Here is an 18,306-nt window from a genome sequence, read left to right as displayed (position 1 = left end):
AAACGGGCCCGGAGCTGCCGCCCCTCGTTAGGCCGCTGCCCCGTCACCGGCCCGGGCCCGGAGGTGGGGTGGGGGGAGGAAAGGAGACACTCTATCCCTTCTCCCGCCCCCGCCGCCGCTCCTCTCTATGGTGCCGAGCTCCGCCAACAGACGGGAAACGCCGCGGCGCTTCCGCTTTCCGGCCTCCCCTCGGTAAACCCCGCCCCTTTACCGTCACCTGACCGGAAACGGGCGCGCTAGGCGGCGGCGGCGGGTTGCTAAGTTACCGGCTGGGCGGAAACGGACAGGGTCGAATTCCTCCCCCCCACGTCTTGCGTTCTACCCCCCACCCCCCGCTTCTAACGGGAACGGCGTCGCCTCGTTGACGCGGAGGGAGGCGGTGACAGAGGCCGCGGCGACCCGGTAGTCTCTGTGGTCTCATGGGGGCTTGTCTACCCCGACGCCTCGTTGCTCTTGGAGGTCTCGGGGAAGGGGGGTGAGGCGGAGTTTAGGGGCGGGGCCTGAGGGGGCGGGCTATAGTAGACTATAGAACGCTTAATCTCAGGATCACCGGTTCGAGCCCCGCCTCGGGCAATTAAATTTTGAATCGTCCCCGCTTATATCTCTTTTTTTTCTCTCCCTACCGGAGTTTTCCGCACCCGCGGAGCCCCTGGGAGGGGTCCGGCGATAGCCGCCCCCCGCGACCGGAGCCCCCTGTGTAGCCGTAGACCCCGCGGAGGGGGAGAGTCACCCGCGGTGTTTCTGTAGTGTAGTGGTTATCACGTTCGCCTCACACGCGAAAGGTCCCCGGTTCGAAACCGGGCAGAAACACTTGCTTTTTGCTTTTTCCTTTTCCCCCCCCATTTTGTGGTGTTTTGTTTTTTTTTTCTCAGCCCCCGCCTCCGCACAAACATTTTTCGCTCTTACAAACGCCTTGTTCCCCCCTTCCTCTCTCTGCGTAACACACTTTCCCCCCGCCCCGGCACCGGGTTATTCTCCGTTCCCCCCCCACCGCCGGGGAGCGGCCGTTCCGCGGGTCCCTGCGGGCTCCCGGTACCGGCCCCCGCTCGTTCGGGGACCGTTCGCCATTCCCGGGTCCTAGAAGCCGTTTTAACCAACGGGAAAACCGACATCGACAGCCCGGCTAGCTCAGTCGGTAGAGCATGAGACTCTTAATCTCAGGGTCGTGGGTTCGAGCCCCACGTTGGGCGCTTCGTTTTTTTCCCTTCCCTCCTCTAATTATTTTTCCGTCTCCGTGGGGCACAAACCGACATCCCCTTCCCCCACCTCCAAAACCCCACTGGTAGAAGTGGCTGGACTCTTAATTTTTTATTTTTTTTTTAAATGTAAAGCAAAGGGTTGGATTTTTGCGGAAGGAAGGGAAAGAAAAGGTCCAGAATCTGTGCTGAGAATCACAGCCCTTTCCCCCTCATTTTCCCTTTATATGTTTTAATCACGGTCCTTTTTTCATCCTTTTCCCCTTATATAAGTTTTAATCAAGGCCCTTTCCCCCTCATTTCCCTTTATATGTTTTAATCGTACCCTTTTCCCCCCAATTTTCCCTTTATATTTTTTAATCACAGCTCGTCTTCCATCATTTGCCCTTTATATGTGTTTTAATCGCAGCCCTTTTCCCCTCATTTTCCCTTTATATGTTTTAATCGTACCCTTTTCCCCCCAATTTTCCCATAATATTTTTTAACCACGGCCCGTCTTCCATCCTTTTCCCTTTGCGTGAGTTTTAAGCTTAGCCCTTTCCCCCTCGTTTTTCCTTTATGTATTTTAATCACGGCCCTTTCCCCCGCGTTTTCCCTTTATATAAGTTTTACTCGTAGCCCTTTTCCGGTGGGGGAGAAAGAGGTCGAATTTGCTCGTCTTAAAAAAAAAAGGGGGAAGGAGGGAAACGGCGGCGGCGAATTTCGAGACGGGTCAAGGCGCGGCTTCATTTCCTGCGATGCGCTGGAAGAAGCAAATAGCTACGGCGTTAATCACCTCCAAAACTAACCGCCGTGGCTTCGCGGGGCATTGAGTTCCTTCCCTCGCGGCGAGGAGCGAAATGGAGAGGTTTTTTCTTTGGTGGGGGGGAGGATGCTGAAGGCTGGGAGCGGCGCCGGGCGGGTGGGAGATGACCATCCATCTCCTACCCACGGCCGAAGACGCCGGAGGGAGGATTTTTGGGGCACGGGAAAAGATTTTTGAAAAATCTTTTTTTTTCAAAGGTGAAAAATCGCTGGAGGAGAGCCCGGAAATCCTCGGCTGTGAGGGCGGTGAGCCCCTGGCCCAGGTTGCCCAGAGAAGCTGTGGCTGCCCCATCCCTGGAGGGGTTCAAGGCCAGGTTGGACGGGGCTTGGAGCAACCTGGGCTGGCGGGGGCTGTCCCTGCCCGTGGAACTGGGGGGTCTTTAAGGTCCCTTCCAACCCAAACCATTCCATGGTTCTACGACGTAGGCTGAGGGAGCTGGGGGGGTTCAGCCTGGAGAAGAGAAGGCTCCGGGGAGACCTCGGAGCCCCTTCCAGTCCCTCAAGGGGCTCCAGGAAAGCTGGGGAGGGACTCTGGAGCAGGGAGGGGAGCCACGGGACGAGGGGGAATGGATTTAAATGGAAAAAGGGGAGATTTAGATGGGATATGAGGCAGAAATTCTTTGCTGTGAGGGGGTGCGCCCCTGGCCCAGGTTGCCCTCAGAGGTGGCCAATGCCCCATCCCTGGAGGGGTTCAAGGCCAGGTTGGACGGGGCTCGGAGCGACCTGGGCTGGCGGGGGCTGTCCCTGCCCAGGGCAGGGGGTGGCACGAGATGATCTTCATAGAATCGTGGGACGGTTTGGGTTGGACGGGATCTTAAAGATGACCTCGAAGGTCCCCTTTTGACCCAACACGTTCCTACGACCCCACGATCTCCACCAAAAGCCTTTCGGGATGGGTCCGATCCTGGTGCCTGACCTCAGGGCAGGGAACGATGGTGGCGAAGCCCCCGCCCGGCAACTCCCTAACTTATCTCCCCGAGGATGTCTGAAGCACTTATCTTTTTTCTTTTTTTTTTTAATATTTTTTTGACCCCCCCCTCTTTCGCTGCCGCGTGATTCATTTCCTCCCTTGAGTCACTTCTGGACTCGGAGGAGCTGCTGGGCCAGCGCTGCCGCGGTGGCCGAGACGAAAGTGAAACCACCATTAACTCACTCGCAATTAAATCGGCGGCTCCTCGGCTTGAGCACGTACCTGACGACGCACGAAGGTGACGCAGGGCCGTAACCCGATTTGGCTGAAAATTACAATAGATCCTGCCTGGGCGGGATTTTTGACCCGGAGATCCCTCGGGTGGGGTTTTTTTCCCCCCGCTCCCGCCGGTTAAACGGGAGCATCCTGCCCTCCGGTGGGCTGGGATCGCCTCCAAAAGGAGCAGTGACGGTGCTGAGCTTGGGTATTGCCGACCGACAAAACAACACCCGGGAAAAAGAGGGGAAAAAAGGGTGGGTTTCCCCCCCCCCCCCCCGGTAATTTTACGTTTCGGCTGCACGGAGACGCCGGCAAAGGGCAGGGAGGGAGCGGTGGAATCCAGAACGCTGCCGAATGCTCCCCACCGATTATCTGGGACCCGGAGGTTACACGGATGGGGACGAGGAACTTCTTTTTCCCTCTTCTCTCTTTCGCAGCGAACCCTTGAAGACCTTGAAATGCCTTTTGGCGTGACTCAGGTTTCAGAGGGGTGTTGCAAAACCACCTTTCGGGCAGAAAACTGCCTGAAATTCCCCTTTCTCCGCCCCTCCTCCCTTTTTACATCCTTTGCAGGGCTGCGCTTTTCAAACGAGACCTCCCGGTTCAGAGAGCGGAGGCTGAGCGAGAAGGAAACTCCCGGCTGCTGCCGAAAGATTAAAAAAAAAATAAAAAAATTAATAATTCAATGAAGCGAAAGTAATCGCGTCATTCTTCTTCGGCCATGGCCGAGTGCGACCCGCTGGAGAGTCTGCAGAAAGAAGCCTCTTGCTCCATCTGCCTGGATTATTTCAGCGACCCCGTGTCCATCAACTGCGGCCACAGCTTCTGCCGGGACTGCATCACGCGGTGCTCGGGAAAATCGGACCGCAGGTTCGCCTGCCCCCAGTGCCGCGGCGTCGCCCAGAAAAGAAAATTTAGACCAAACCGTGAGCTGAGGAACCTGGCGGAGATCGCCAAGAAGCTGAGCTCGAGGGCGGGCAACGCGGCCGGAGCGGGAAGTCTCTGCCCGAAGCACCAGGAACCCCTCAAGCTCTTCTGCCAGGAGGACGGGACGGCCATCTGCGTGGTCTGCGACCGCTCCCAGGCTCATCGCGCTCACACCGTCTCCCCCATCGAAGAAGCCGCCCAGGAGTACAAAGTAAGAAATCACTGTCCTTCATTACAATGGGTTTTTTGGGATTTTTTTTCTTTTTGGCCCACTGGAGGCTGAGGTCCACCTTCCAGCGGCGTCTCCACCTTCCAGGGGCTTCTCCTCCACCTTCCAGGGGCGTCCCCTCCACCTTCCAGGGGCATCTCCTCCACCTTCCAGGGGCATCTCCACCTTCCAGGGGCATCTCCACCTTCCAGGGGTGTCTCCACCTTCCAGGGGCTTCTCCTCCACCTTCCAGGGGCGTCTCCACCTTCCAGGGGCTTCTCCTCCACCTTCCAGGGGCGTCCCCTCCACCTTCCAGGGGCATCTCCTCCACCTTCCAGGGGCATCTCCACCTTCCAGGGGCATCTCCACCTTCCAGGGGCTTCTCCTCCACCTTCCAGGGGCATCTCCACCTTCCAGGGGCATCTCCTCCACCTTCCAGGGGCGTCTCCACCTTCCAGGGGCGTCTCCACCTTCCAGGGGCATCTCCCCCACCTTCCAGGAGCTTCTCCTCCACCTTCCAGGGGCGTCTCCACCTTCCAGGGGCGTCTCCACCTTCCAGGGGCATCTCCCCCACCTTCCAGGAGCTTCTCCTCCACCTTCCAGGGGCGTCTCCACCTTCCAGGGGCTTCTCCTCCACCTTCCAGGGGCGTGTCCACCTTCCAGGGGCTTCTCCTCCACCTTCCAGGGGCGTCCCCTCCACCTTCCAGGGGCATCTCCACCTTCCAGGGGCATCTCCTCCACCTTCCAGGGGCGTCTCCACCTTCCAGGGGCTTCTCCTCCACCTTCCAGGGGCGTCTCCACCTTCCAGGGGCATCTCCTCCACCTTCCAGGAGCTTCTCCTCCACCTTCCAGGGGCGTCTCCACCTTCCAGGGGCTTCTCCTCCACCTTCCAGGGGCATCTCCTCTACCTTCCAGGGGCATCTCCGCCTTCCAGGGGCTTCTCCTCCACCTTCCAGGGGCGTCTCCACCTTCCAGGGGCGTCTCCTCCACCTTCCAGGAGCTTCTCCTCCACCTTCCAGGGGCGTCTCCACCTTCCAGGGGCTTCTCCTCCACCTTCCAGGGGCATCTCCACCTTCCAGGGGCATCTCCTCCACCTTCCAGGGGCGTCTCCTCCACCTTCCAGGGGCGTCTCCTCCACCTTCCAGGGGCGTCTCCACCTTCCAGGGGCATCTCCTCCACCTTCCGGGGCATCTCCTGCACCTTCCAGGGCGGTGAGCCCCTGGCCCAGGTTGCCCAGAGAAGTTGTGGCTGCCCCATCCCTGGGGATGTTCAGGGCCAGGCTGGATGGGGTTTTGAGCAACCTGGTCTGGTGGACGATGTCCCTGTCCGCGGCCACGGGGTGGAACTGGATGGTCTTTAAGGTCCCTTCCAACCCGAACCGGTCTGTGACTCCCAAGGGAAGGAAGTCCCGTAGGATTTCCCCAGCTTTGGGACGGAGGAGGTCGGGCTGAGCTGGTAGAGCATCTCGCTGGCGTTGCTTTGCGTCGCGCTGCCTTGGCTCCAGCCCAGCAAAATCCACTCTTCGAGTCACCCCCCACCCCACCCCCCCCCCCCGGCCCCCGACGCCGCGACTTGACCAAAGCCTGATTTTCACCACAACCTCCCGAGCGGGATTTCGATTTCAGCTTCTCGGGGTCACCTCCTCGGCTTGGATCCCTTCACAAAAAGCCACCGGTTTATTTGCTGTCACCTTCTCCGGGGACCACGAAGGCCGCCTGAGGATGGTAACTTGTAGAAAATACCCAAATTAGCAGGGGTGGGCCCCCGCCTCCGCCGCTCTGGGCACCGGCAGGGCTCCGGCCGCGAATTTTTGTGCAAGAACTGGACGGGAAATCCCAGATGAGTTTGTCCTTTCCGCCCGAAATCTCTACCCCCGAAGGAATTTTTCTTTCTGAGCGGCTACCTCGGGATAACCGCGGCGACGCCGGGGGGGGGGGGCATGTTTTTAATTCCCTTGAGGGAAGGACGGGGTCGGGAGGAGGAGGAGGAGCTGGTGTGGAGGAAGCTCGGTGACATTTCGTCCTGCCCACAGGGGAAGAAATGACTGGGGACGGGGAGGTGCAAGGTGACATCACTCACGCCGTCAGCCCGAAACAAGAAGAAACGAGGGAGAAAATAAGCTGATTAAAAATAAATAAATAAATAAATAAATAAATAAATAAATAAATAAGAGGGGGTCGGGGCGAGACGCGTGCGCTGCAAATGTCCATCGGTGTTTGTTGCATTAGGAGTTGTTAAAAAAAAAACCAAAACAACCACCCCCACGGGTATTTCTAAGGTATAATTCATCTCCTCCTTAAAAAAAAAAACAAACAAAAAACCAAAAAAAACCCAAAAAAAAACCAACCCCAAACTCTGGGGACGTTATTCTGCAGAAGGAGCCGAAGGTGCCCAGTTTGGGCAGAAACGCCGATTCTGCGGACGATGGGGAGTTGCAGCAATTTGTGGGACCTGATTAAGGGTTTTAAAAAAAAAAAAAAACAACAAAAAACAAAAAACCAAAAAAAAAAACCTGCTGCGTTCACGAGGGGGTAAAAGGAGCCAACCGAGGGGGTAAAAGGAGTCAACCGAGGCAGAACGGATTGCGGCGAACGCAGAAAACAACCGGCCACAAATTCACCGGGAGTCGGAACCGGCAAGGAGCAGAACGGGGTTGTAAATGAGGCTGCGATATTAAATTTATTTTTTTTTTTTTTGACCCTTCATTCACAAGGGGCTTCATAGGAGAAGTTTGGGGTGAAGAGGGGCAATAACGTAAAGACTATTTAAATATTATTTCCGAGTTCTGGTGGTCTCCTGCTCAAACGCAGCAGGAATTAGCGAGGGTAACATTGACGCCGTGCTTCCCTCTCCCCAACAACTTGCAGATTAATATTACTATTTTATTTTTTTTTTTAATTTTTCTTATGCCCAGGAGCAAATCCAAAGCAAACTGAAGAGCCTCAAGGGTGAAAGAGAAAGGCTCCAAGGATTAAAACTGACCGAGAAGAAGAGAAGCCAGAAGTATCTGGTAGGTACTCGCTGGAGGGTTCTTCTCTAGGTCAAACGATGGTCAAAAAATTTTGCGGTGGGGAGGAAACGCTCCAAGACGGGCCCATCTCTCACGTGCTGCGTCGTGGGGAGGTGCCCGCCAGTGAAACGCAGGTGTTTCTCGAAGGGGGGAAACATCCGCGGCCACAGAGACGCTCGTGGAGGGCGAGGTGGTTTCCGAAGGGCTGAAGGGAGGCGCTTGCAGCCCGGCTCAGCCACGTTTCGGACGGAGGAGATGGCGACACGGGTCCTCCTGGGGAGATTTGTGGGACGGAGCTCCGAAGGGATGGTGCTCCGAGACTTCTCCGTCTCAGCCACACCGAGCAGGAGGCCCATGGGGGTGCTCGCGTCCGACTTGGACCCTAATGGAGCTTCTCTACTGCTCCATAGATGTCTGGGTCCCGGTGAAAGTGGTGGCTCTCGTGGCATCTGCGCATCCAGCTGCAGACATGTCTCGGGGCACTGCACCAGATGTTTCCACCACCTCCCAGCCCTGTTTTGGGCTACCAGAGGGTGGTGGCTCTCATGGCATCTGTGCATCCAGCTGCAGACACGTCTCGGGGCACTGCGCCAGATGTTTCCACCACCTCCCAGCCCTGTTTTGGGCTACGAGAGGTTGGGGGGTGGTGGATCCGTAGCTCTAAGGAAGTGAGAGATGGTGATTTCCTCAAAAGCAGAAGCAGAAAACATGACGAGCGTTTCATGGCAGCCTCATGAGAAGGGGGAAGGCTGCCGGGCTGAAGGCGAGCAGAGAAGGGCGATGACTTTCCTGCGAAATAAAGTGGGGATGGGAGGACAACACCATGAACGTGCTGCTGGTCGCTCGTGCTGCGGTCCTGGGCTCGGTCCTGTCCCATCCAGCTGCTGCCCTCGATGCAAAAACGTGGGAGTTTTGGGGAATTTGCACATGCCAGGGACCCTTTCCAACAGCCGCCGCAGGATCTCACCGCATCCAAATCCTCCTCTCCCACTTTCCCGGCAGGATTTGTCCCATCAAACGCTCACAGATGCTGGTGTGCAATGCCTGGTCTTCTCCGGGCTGTGGGGAAAAACCACGAAGAAACACTGCCTGCGCGTTTCTCGAGCTGAAAAATAAAAACAGCCGTCCAAAAGAAAGCCAAAAGTATTTTATGACTCCACAGGGCGTGACATAAAGCTCAAAGGGGACCCGGAGCCACGTGCTATGGGCTCGGACTGGCCGCAGGGCCAAAGACCGGTCCTTGCTGCTGGTTTTATAGGTCTCTGATTTCTTCTGTTCTCATCCCTCCTTGCAGCAGCAGACGAGAGCTGAGAAGTGGAAGATCATGTTGGTGTTTGAGGAGCTGCTCCAGTTCCAGGACGAGCAGGAACGTCTCCTCCTGACGTGGCTGGAGGACGTGGAGAAGCAGATAGCGCAGACGCAGGCAGAGAACGACGGGAAGATCTCCGCGGAGATCTCCCACCTGGGCAACCTCATCCAGGAGCTGGAAGGGATGAGCCCTCAGCCGGAGAATAAATCCCTGCAGGTGAGAGTGAGGAGCTGGGCCATGGAGTGTGCAACCCTTTAAACGTGCCGTTGAGGTGGTGGTCTCTTCCCCCGCCCCCCAGTCTCTTTGCCTTGCCATTTTGAGAGGTTCTTTTAGATGCTCATTTCATGAAGAAGCTGTATCATATGTTGTATATGAACATCAGTGAGCTACGTGACATTATATCCGACCCATGAAGAGGAGGACCCCAGAATTAGTCCTTCAGCATCTTGGAAGTGTCCACCCAACTCTTCCCCTCCCAACCCCAGGCAAAGCAAGGGAGATGCCCCAACCCTGGAGGTCTTTAAGGCCAGGTTGGACGGGGCTTTGAGCAGCCTGGTCTAGTGGGAGGTGTCCCTGCCCATGGCCGGGGGTTGGAACTGGATGATCCTGAAGGTCCCTTGCGACCCAAACCGTTCTGTGAGGTTGATGCACATCGCGCACGACTCTGGCGCGAGCGAAAAAATTAATTAAGTCCAGGGTGGGGTTACCCCAGCGCAGGACCACACTTTCCCTCCCCAAGAGGCCACGCCGGGCAGGACACAAGCAGAAGCAGTGTTTGGAAGTGGATACAATATTCCACCTGCTGCCTTTGAGTGTTTCCTCTCACTGGGGACCAGGTTGAAGGGACCAAATGGGCCACTGGATGAGCACAAGAGGTCCCTGATCTCGCTCTGTGGTGGCACGAGAAAAATCTAAACCAAGCAAAGCGTGCTTCAACAGCAGCTGAGGGAGATAAGAGACATAAACGGGTCTGAAGATCGCTCAAAGTTTAATTCCCGTCTTCTCTCTCCTTTAGGATGCCAGGAGTGCCTTGACCAGGTACGTGGCTCTCCCTTTCCAGAGGGGATGCTCGTCACCGAGCACCATGTCACAAAGCAGACAGGAATGGGGGAGCAGGAGGGGTTGTCCTCTCTACCAGGGTCCCCAGTGCTCAGGGTGAGGAAGAATCTAGGGAGGAGGTGTCCCTGGGGCAAGACCACGTCCCCACCACCTTCTCCATTCACCTGGAGGAAGCCGATATCCACCAGTGAGGAGATCCGGAGCAAGTGTGTCCTCCACAGGGACTCTGGGGCCACTGAGACGCCCAGCAACGCCTCAACTGACTCAACCTGATGTTTGGGGAGGAATAAGCTCACCTGGCAGCTTTTCTGAGCAGGGTTTCTACGTAGCTCGTTCAGCAAGGAAGGAATTCAAAAGTCTTCTCCTTCCAGGTGTGAAGCAAGGACTTTCCAGCAACCGACGGAGAAGTTTCCCCAAGTGGAAAAGAGACTCAAGGATTTATCTCAGAAAAACATCGTGCTGAAGGAAGCCCTGAGGAAATTCAAAGGTACGGAGGAAGGGGAAAATCTAAACACACTTCTGCAGCTGGAGAGGAGTGGCCACCGGCCAACTACCAGCGTAAAGCCCCAGCTGAGGAATGCTAACGATGAGTTAATAACCCTCCTATCTGGGGCTGGAGCTGGAAGAGGGAGGGTGGCTCCGTTCCCAGGCATATTTGCACGGGCGCCTAAATGCTCGAGTAACGTGAAGGATGGGAGTGAGTCCCTCCCTTTGGCCATGCGGAGGAAATGAATCAAATTCTCGATTCCGGTCCTCTTTCAACCAACCGGGCGGTAGGTAACATCTAGCCGTCCACGAGGGAGTCGGCGTGAAAAGTCAACATATTGCAAGCGGATGGCGGTGTTTACATAGATAAGCCCCGGACAAGCTACTTTGAGACCGTTCTCCGCGTTCAAATAGCCCTCCAGTTCCCTCCTCTGATCTGCAGTTAGCAATTGGCGCAGTCAACCCGGGGTTAAAGAAATATCCTCACAAAGCTGGCCACGTTGGGTTTGAAGGTCCATCTTATCCGTGAGCCGGACTTGTTCCCCTGGCGATTTTCCTTGTTTTGCCAGGGGAAAAGCGCACCTCCTCCTATTTACCCGTTTCTCTCTCCTTCCAGAGGGTCTCCCACTTGAACTGGACGTGCAATGGGGTAAGTCGCAGGAGACTGGACGTATACCGGGGTGAAAAAGGGGGACCCAAGCGAGAAAAAGACAGCAAAAGCAGGGAATTCGCACTTCCCTGGTGGGTTGGCAAGGTGAATTCCTAGTCCCATTCCATCGCAATTAAAAATAGAGCCTTTAAATAGATCTTTATGGAGAAAGCATTTACCAAAGCTTTGGTCAGGCCAAGATTTCACCCCTGGGAAAAAAAACAGGAGGGTGTAGATGGAGAGGAACGTCCATCACCTTCCCTCTGACGTCGTGTTTTTCTTTCTCTCGTGCTTTCCTTCCCACCAGCAAACGTGACCCTGGATCCAGACACAGCAAACCCCCACCTCATCCTCTCCGAGGACCGGAGGAGCGTGAGATGGGATGAAACGCCCCAGAATTTGCCCAACAACCCCCAGAGATTTGACACCTACTGCTCCGTGTTGGGTTGCGAAGGCTTCATGGTGGGGAGGCACTACTGGGAAGTGCAACTGGGCAGCCGGGGATTTTGGGCTGTTGGGGTGGCCAGAGACTCGGCGTGGAGAAAGGGTTGGATTAACCTCGACCCTTCCCAGGGGATTTGGGCCGTTGGCATCTGTGGGGACAGGTTTCAAGCGTTCACCTCCTTTGAAACAGTTCAACCTCTGAATGGGAGGCCAAGGACTATCCGGGTCTCTCTGGATTACGAGAAGGGACACGTGGCTTTCTTCGATGCCGATAACGAGACCTTGGCTTTTGCTTTTCCTCCAACTTCTTTCAACGGAGAGAAAATCCTGCCTTTCTTCTGGGTCTGGGAGTCCAGGATCCAGCTGGCTCCCTGAGACAGCGAGACGGACATTGCGTGCTCCGGACAAGCCTTTGGTTTGATCCAGGGAACCACACTATATTTCGGGATTCTATGGATGGTAATGAATAAAGCGGAGCAAACGAGTCCCGGTATCCACTTTGACTCTCATTTTCATGGGGTTTTCAAGAGCGGAAGGGATCATCTTGGGCAGACCTCTGGGTTTTTTTAAACATTGGAGTACTCCCCAAGATTTCGCTAGGGAATATCGCCCTGGGACGAGCAGGAAAGCGAAGCCTAGGATTTGTGCAACAGCCCCCGGGGCATCGGTTTCAGAGCTTTAATCCCTTCTTCTCTTCTCCCACCCTTTCCAGTTTCTCCTTGCCTTGACACTCAACCATGTTGACTCTTGACATTCAACAATGACTTTCCTGCAGGGCTGAAGAAGCTGCAGCTTTGGTTCCTGGGTCGGTTACTAGGAAGGAAAAGAGGACACGGCTGAATTAAGTGGAATATCTGCTGTTTTCCCACCAAGACCTTTTATGAGCCCAAACCCCTCACGCTATTGGCAAGAACACACACGTTTGAAGACTTTGCTGTTGAACCCCGTGGATTTCAGCTGCCTTTCGCAGAGTTGTGGGGTGGGAGAAATCAGGGGTCGGAGGAAGCAGAGACGAACAGAAAGAGCTGGAACTCTGCCTTTCTGCAGTTTCTATACACACGTTCGGGTCAGGAAGCTTAGTAAGCAGTTTTATATAATTTATTTTTATGTGCCAAATGACTGTATTAAAGTGTCTTTCTGTATTTCAAGGGCTGTTTTCTCTTTCTGGCTGGAGAGGAACGGGGAAAACGGCGCTGTGCCGCCGCCAGCATGGCAAACCCCGGCGGCTTTGCTGCCCTCTCTTGACCTGCTTCTGGTAAAGCTCAAACGAAAGCGCTGAACGAAGCTTTTCTTGCTTCATCTCAGCCGTGATGGGAGGGAATAGCAACGACTTTCCCTGCGTGCGTGCTGGAAAAACAGCCGGACTGGAAACCGGCTGAAAGGCAACGATGCTGGAAAGAAGGGACCACAGCCATTTTTGAAAGTAAAGGCATTTAAAAAGCTGGAAAAGGAAGGAAAAAGCATCAGTGCAGACCCTCAGCTCTGTCACCGTGGATCAGAGAAACCTGCTGGGATCTTGCAGGGTCTTGGAGGCACCGGCAGCCTCCAGGGACACGTGAGCATCCTTGATCCGTTGCGGTCTCTGCAGGGTGTTAGTCTGATGCCCCACCTTACCCCAAGGGCAAAGCTGATGTCCCAGGGGCCAGGAGCAGCAGAAGTTTCTTCTGACAGCCAGGAGGGCCCTGCCATGCCGCGAATTGTACTTTTGAACCCTTAGGGTCACCCGGGAGATGTTAGAGCCCACCCAGGCGACCCTACAGAGGCTGTCCTGAAGGGTGCTGAGGTCCTTCCCAAGCCCTGGCCAGGTCCTGTCACTCCTGATACCTCAAGCAGTATTTTCAACCCACGGTTGCCTCCCACCCCAGCTGCACCACAACCCCTCTGAGGGGCTACCAGCGCACGAAACTCCTGCTCTAGCTGCTGTTGAGTCACCAAACCCACCTGCCTCCGCTGATTCGAAGTGTCTTTGGAGACTGAAAAATCCGGGTGCCTCCACGATAGGGTACAAACGGGCTGGGCATCTCCAGTTCTCCTCCTCCTCAGCTGTCAAACTGCGGTTTCCCAGAGCCGTATAAATGAACGCATCACACAAAGCCCCGCTGGAAAGGGGCTGGATCTGTTTAACCAATGGCGTAGGATCAGGAAGAGAAATAATTCTCCTTCCCGTTCCTTCAAAAGTGAAAGGAACTCGGAGAGTGAGACTGCAAAGGTCGCTTGTCATGGCAGACCATGCGGAAAGGGTTAAGGCTGAAGCCTGCTGCTCCATCTGCCTGGAAATTTCCCAGGACCTCGTGTCCTTCTACTGCGGGCACAGCTTTTGCCAGGGGTGCATCCCTTGGAGCAGGGAAGGGCTGAACCCCAACTTCTCCTGCCCCCAGTGTAGGGAGAAGATGTCCCAGAAGAGACTCTGCCCCAACAACAGGTTGGCCAACATCGCTGAAGCCAAGGACCTGAACCCGCAGCCGGTCAGAGAGGTGGAAGGGAAGGGGAACTTGTGCGAGAAACACCAGGAAGCCCTGAAGCTCTTCTGTGAAGAGGAGAAAACGCTCATCTGCCTGGTGTGCGACAGGTCCAAGGTGCACCGTAACCACTCCGTGGTTCCCATGGACGAGGCTGCCCGGGAGTACAAGGTGAGACGGGCACGTTGAGGCACAGAGGGCCAGAAGCTCCTGGTGTTGCTGCCTTTGATGGGTGTAGATACCTGTATAGCCTTTGGCCTGGGGGGTAAACCACCTGTGGCCTCACCCATCCTTATCTCATGATACCAACTACTGAGGTGGCATTACCTGCCCGGAGGAAGAGGTGGACGTAGGAGCACCGTGCTCTTGGGGATCAAAGCGTCCTCTCCCCCAGGGTTCAACCACGAGCAGAGGCTTAGGCAAGGGTAAGAAACAGAGGCGTAGGATTTCTCACCACCACAGTCCCTCCGCAACCTTTTACCCTCACGATTTGCAATGCCAGGGCTTTCCTGGGCCTCACGAGGGTTTGTTTATCCAGCAGCTGTAAACGGTTCTCTCCTCCGGGATGCAGGTCCCTTATCAAGGTCAGCTCTGCTGAAGAGCTGTAGGAAAAAAACAGGAGGAGGTCCTCAGCCTTTCTCCTGCCCCACAGCTCCCTGAAATCTCCTTGACCTTGGTCAAAAAAGCAAAAAAAAAAAAAAGCCGGGGGGGGGAGGTTAATAGCCTTGAAATGGTCATGAGTGTCACAAAACTTTGCTAGCGCTTACTTCAAGAGCAGTCGGGAGTTCCCCATTGTTTCTGCTGAGCACGCCAGACCACGATGCCGTCCAACAGGGGCCTTCTTTCTTTCCTCTCAGAAAGAAATTCAGAGCCAACTGTATCTTCTGAAATCAAAGCAAGAGCTGATTCAGTCTTCCGTGGAGAACAGACGAGACAGAATGAAGGACTACACTGTAGGTGCCCATCTGTTTTCCTCGGCAGAAGGTGGGGGAAGAAAGGAGGAACATCTCCTCTTCCTCTCCCCCATGGGTGGGTGATGCTCAAGGGGCGCTGGGAGGGGAGAGTGGGTTTGTATCTTCCCCAAATGCCTCCTTTTGGTGGGTCCCACTAATGCATGGCCCACCGTTGACTCTTGATGCTCTTGTCCTGCTCTCTGCTTTCCTTTACCCGCTTCGGCTTGCCCTTGGCAGAAGGGGACGGAAGCTGCAAAGCAGGAGGTTGTGATGGAATATAAGAAGTTGCACGAGTTCTTGGAGAAGCAGGAGTCCTTTTTTGTGGCCCAGCTGGAGCAGGTGCACACAGAGATCATGAACGTGCATGAGGAAATCCTCAACGGGCTTTTGGAGAAGACGACGAGCCTAGGCATGCTGATTGTGGAGATGGAGAGGATGTGCCAGCAGCCAGACTGCGAACTCCTGAAGGTGAGACCCCAGGCTTTCCAAACTTGCTGCGAAGGCCCGGCTTGAGCTTGGTTTCCAGCTCTTGGGTTTCCTACCCCAACACGCTAAAAGAGGGACTTCATTACAGTGGGGCCCCAGTACTCCAAGGGGAGGTATTCCATGTCATTAAGTCTCTTTTTCTCTCTCATCTAGGACATCAAAACCACCTTGAGCAGGTATGTGGTCCTTCTCCTATCAACATTTCACCACAATAGGGCAGCTTTGTGGCAGGACACCAGGAGAAACCACGTAGGGAGAAGTTGGCTCTTCTGCAATATAGCTTTTGGACTTGACCGAGGACACTGGGGTTTGGAAGGAGGTCTCTCCCTCTCTCTACTTACCGATGCTCCACGAGCATCATCCTGGAACACGTTGTCAAGGTGCAGCAAGGGCTGGTGGCTCCCTGTGGAGCTGCACCCCACCGCACAGGGAACGGAGACATCACCAGCCGTAGCCCCATTCCACATACCCGAGCGAGGAGGAGAGCCAAGCAGGGCTGGGAAGAGCAGCTGGGGGAAGCCCAGAGCATCGTGGAGGTCCACGGGCAGGAGGCCGGGCTGGGGGCAAGTCAAGAAGGCAGCGCATGGGGTGGATCCACAGGGTCCGTGGCCATGCATGGATGCTCCTCCAAAGCAGCTTGCAAAAGGGCTGGATGCTCCAGGGCTGAGCTTAAATAGAGCCCCTGGACCATGGGTCCCAGGTGGGTCTGCTCAAGGCTGCTAAATCCCATTAGGACCCTGACACAACCACCTCATCCTTTCACAGCTGAAGGAAATCAATGACCATCTGCACGGGGGACGTGTGACGGTGCTGTGCAACTTGCCGTCTAAGGCGTGCGAGATGGCGCAGACCCGTCATCTTCCCTCCACCAATTCTCCCCACTGCCTGCTGATAAAACACGGAGTAACGAACTCCAGCGGGGCGTAAATCCATCCCCTCTTTCCTCCCAGGTGCGAGAGCGAAACGTCCTCGCAGGAACTCGATGTTTTCCCCGAGCTGGAAGAGAAACCCAGTGATTTCACAGAGAAAACCGCAGCCATCAAGGAGGCTATGGAGAAATTTCAAGGTACCTTGGCGCAGGTCCAGAAAGGCAAACGCCATCGTGCTTCTTGGCGGGGAGGGATGGAGTGAAGCCACGCGAAAGAAACGCATCCTGGTTGTTGAATGGGGGGTATTTTATTTTTTTTTTCCAAGATCCAATAATGAGGTTGCCAACGAGCGTTAGTCTGATATTACCTGCCTGCTGCTGGTGTTGCCAGTTGCATGGAGTCCCACACGTTTCCCGTGAACTACGTGGAGACAGTTCCTTGCTGCTCTCCCGTGCTCCTCGTTGCTCCGATGCCTCGTTGTATTAATTTTCTTTCCCCCTCTGCACGTGGGGGAATTTCGTACGCGTCATCCTGTTTTTCTCCTCTACCTCCACGGGTTTCTCTGCATTCCCCCCAAGCTTGTTCCAGACTCTCTGGATTTTTGCAGAAATCCAGTTAGACCCGTTGATCTTTCTGCCCCTCACGTTTTTCTCTTTCTTTCTCCTCTAGACATACTGGATTTTGAACTTCCATTCCCAGGTAAGTGAACGGAACGCGTGCCCAACCAAGCCATCATATTAAACCAAAAAAATATGGTAAAACAAGCTCTGCTGCCCCCAAAGATTAACCTAAACTGCTCTGCTGCCTCCTTTCCCCCTTCTCCCACCCTGGTCCCACCACCAGGCGATGCCTCGGGGGGTCTCAACTGGATCAGAGGGACGGGAAGGGAGAGAAGGAGCCTCGTGCCCCCCCAAATCTGCTGCGATGAGCCTGACTCTCTCTCCACCTCCAGCACAGGTGACGTTGGACCCAAAGACGGCCAACGCCAGGCTTTACCTCCTGGAGGACTGCAGGGGCATGTGGTGGGGAAGCTGCAATCAGGACCTGCCCTCCAACCTGGAAAGGTTCAAAGTCGATCCCTGTGTGATGGGCTCGAGGGGCTTCAGGTCGGGCTGGCACCGCTGGGACGTGGAGATCTACGGCACGGGCATGTGGGCCATCGGGGTGGCCAAGGAGTCGGTGCCAAGGGAGCGTTGGTTGCCCTTGGAGCCCAAAGCGGGGGTATGGGCTCTGTGTCATAACCAAGATGGGTACAAGGCTCTGACCTCTCCTGATGTCACCCCCCTGACTCCACGCGATGTCCTCCAGCGGATACGGATCTGCTTGGACTGTCAGGAAGGGAGGGTGATGTTTTTTGATGCCGTGAGCAAGGCACGGATCTTTGCTTTTCTGCAGGCTTCTTTCAAAGGGGAGAAAGTCTACCCGTGGTTTCTGGTGATGGAGGATGCTCACCTCAAACTTCTTCCCTAAGGCACAAGGGGAAAAAAAAACCCCAAAGCCATCAACTTGCCCTTGGGAAAGACACCAGGGGCTGAGTTCTGTCCCGGTTCCACCACACGGACGTGAAAAGCTAACGGTGGTTGGGTTCCTTTCCTTTAGCGCAAAATGGGACCATTTCCATGCCTTAGACTGTATTTTGATCTTTTCATCACCAAATGACTGTTACTGGCTGCCTGCAAACTTACACCGGTGGGGAGTTAAAAGGAAATGTGCACTTCTAAGTAATTTCTGTCCTGCGTGTTTTCTTTTTCTTTGCCTTAAGTTGCTTAAAATAGCCAGAGGAAGGAAAAAGTCATCTTCGTTCCTCTCTAAAACCCACTGCACGGGGAGACCGCAAACCTGTGTTTTCTGCCCCATCAAACACAGCAAGTCCGTGGAAATAGAGGTGGTGACAAGTCAGCAGCAAACCAGGAGTTGGAGCCATTTGCAGCTCGGTCCCATCCCGACTCCATGTGTAAAGGGGTGGTGGGGGGGTGTGTGTCAGAATTGGGAATAAACACATAGAAATGGCCCTTTTGGTGCTGGCTCAATGTGATCCCTGGCGCGCTGGGCTTTAGTCAAGCGAGGGATTGGACCTTTTCCTTGAGATTGTACAAGAGACAAAAGGGTTCAGATGAAGGTCCATCCAGTCCTTGTCTTATCCCTAAAAGCCTATGCCTAGGAAAGCAAATAAAAGCAGGGCAAGGATGCCTCTGGGCCCCGGAGCTCTGTTTTCCAGCCTAAATGGGTAATTAAACAATTAAAAGGGGGTGATGAGA

General features: G+C 55.0%; 2 protein-coding genes, 2 long non-coding RNA genes and 2 other non-coding genes across 12 annotated transcripts; 4 read left to right on the top strand and 2 right to left on the bottom strand.

Annotated features, from left to right (window-relative positions):
- Positions 1-251: 251 nt before the first annotated feature.
- On the top strand, positions 252-12,423 carry LOC128901661 (E3 ubiquitin-protein ligase TRIM7-like). Of its 6 annotated transcripts, none has more exons than XM_054183773.1 (9): positions 252-402; positions 2,199-2,314; positions 3,075-4,327; positions 7,239-7,334; positions 8,629-8,859; positions 9,659-9,681; positions 10,074-10,189; positions 10,805-10,837; positions 11,145-11,765. In XM_054183773.1, exons 3-9 carry the CDS (start codon positions 3,911-3,913, stop codon positions 11,654-11,656), a joined length of 1,428 nt encoding a protein of 475 aa, XP_054039748.1. In that variant the 5' UTR covers positions 252-402; positions 2,199-2,314; positions 3,075-3,910; the 3' UTR covers positions 11,657-11,765. The 6 variants fall into 6 exon arrangements, 5 of the variants coding, with proteins under 5 accessions (XP_054039748.1, XP_054039746.1, XP_054039751.1 ...); XM_054183771.1 differs by lacking the exon at positions 252-402 and adding an exon at positions 1,413-2,043; XR_008463493.1 differs by lacking the exons at positions 252-402; positions 2,199-2,314 and adding an exon at positions 12,057-12,423 and having other exon boundaries at positions 2,563-4,327; positions 11,145-11,740.
- Positions 738-810, top strand: TRNAV-CAC (transfer RNA valine (anticodon CAC)). The gene has a single exon. It is a non-coding gene; the product is annotated as a tRNA-Val (tRNA).
- TRNAK-CUU (transfer RNA lysine (anticodon CUU)) lies at positions 1,118-1,190 on the top strand. The gene has a single exon. It is a non-coding gene; the product is annotated as a tRNA-Lys (tRNA).
- On the bottom strand, positions 7,205-10,118 carry LOC128901716 (uncharacterized). Its single transcript, XR_008463499.1, has 2 exons — positions 9,999-10,118; positions 7,205-8,853 (listed from the first exon to the last, which is right to left on the bottom strand). It is a non-coding gene; the product is annotated as an uncharacterized LOC128901716 (long non-coding RNA).
- Positions 11,956-14,623, bottom strand: LOC128901717 (uncharacterized). Its single transcript, XR_008463500.1, has 3 exons — positions 14,508-14,623; positions 13,223-14,342; positions 11,956-12,094 (listed from the first exon to the last, which is right to left on the bottom strand). It is a non-coding gene; the product is annotated as an uncharacterized LOC128901717 (long non-coding RNA).
- On the top strand, positions 13,357-17,773 carry LOC128901652 (E3 ubiquitin-protein ligase TRIM7-like). Of its 2 annotated transcripts, XM_054183754.1 has the most exons (7): positions 13,357-13,911; positions 14,598-14,693; positions 14,931-15,161; positions 15,333-15,355; positions 16,130-16,245; positions 16,718-16,747; positions 17,001-17,773. In XM_054183754.1, the coding sequence occupies exons 1-7, from the start codon at positions 13,357-13,359 to the stop codon at positions 17,516-17,518; spliced, it is 1,569 nt and encodes a 522-aa protein (XP_054039729.1). In that variant the 3' UTR covers positions 17,519-17,773. The 2 variants fall into 2 exon arrangements, with proteins under 2 accessions (XP_054039729.1, XP_054039730.1); XM_054183755.1 differs by lacking the exon at positions 14,598-14,693.
- Positions 17,774-18,306: the final 533 nt, after the last annotated feature.

This window comes from Rissa tridactyla, chromosome 27 (assembly GCF_028500815.1).
Source record: "Rissa tridactyla isolate bRisTri1 chromosome 27, bRisTri1.patW.cur.20221130, whole genome shotgun sequence".
NCBI lineage: Eukaryota > Metazoa > Chordata > Aves > Charadriiformes > Laridae > Rissa > Rissa tridactyla.
This window is presented reverse-complemented; position numbering and strand designations above follow the sequence as displayed.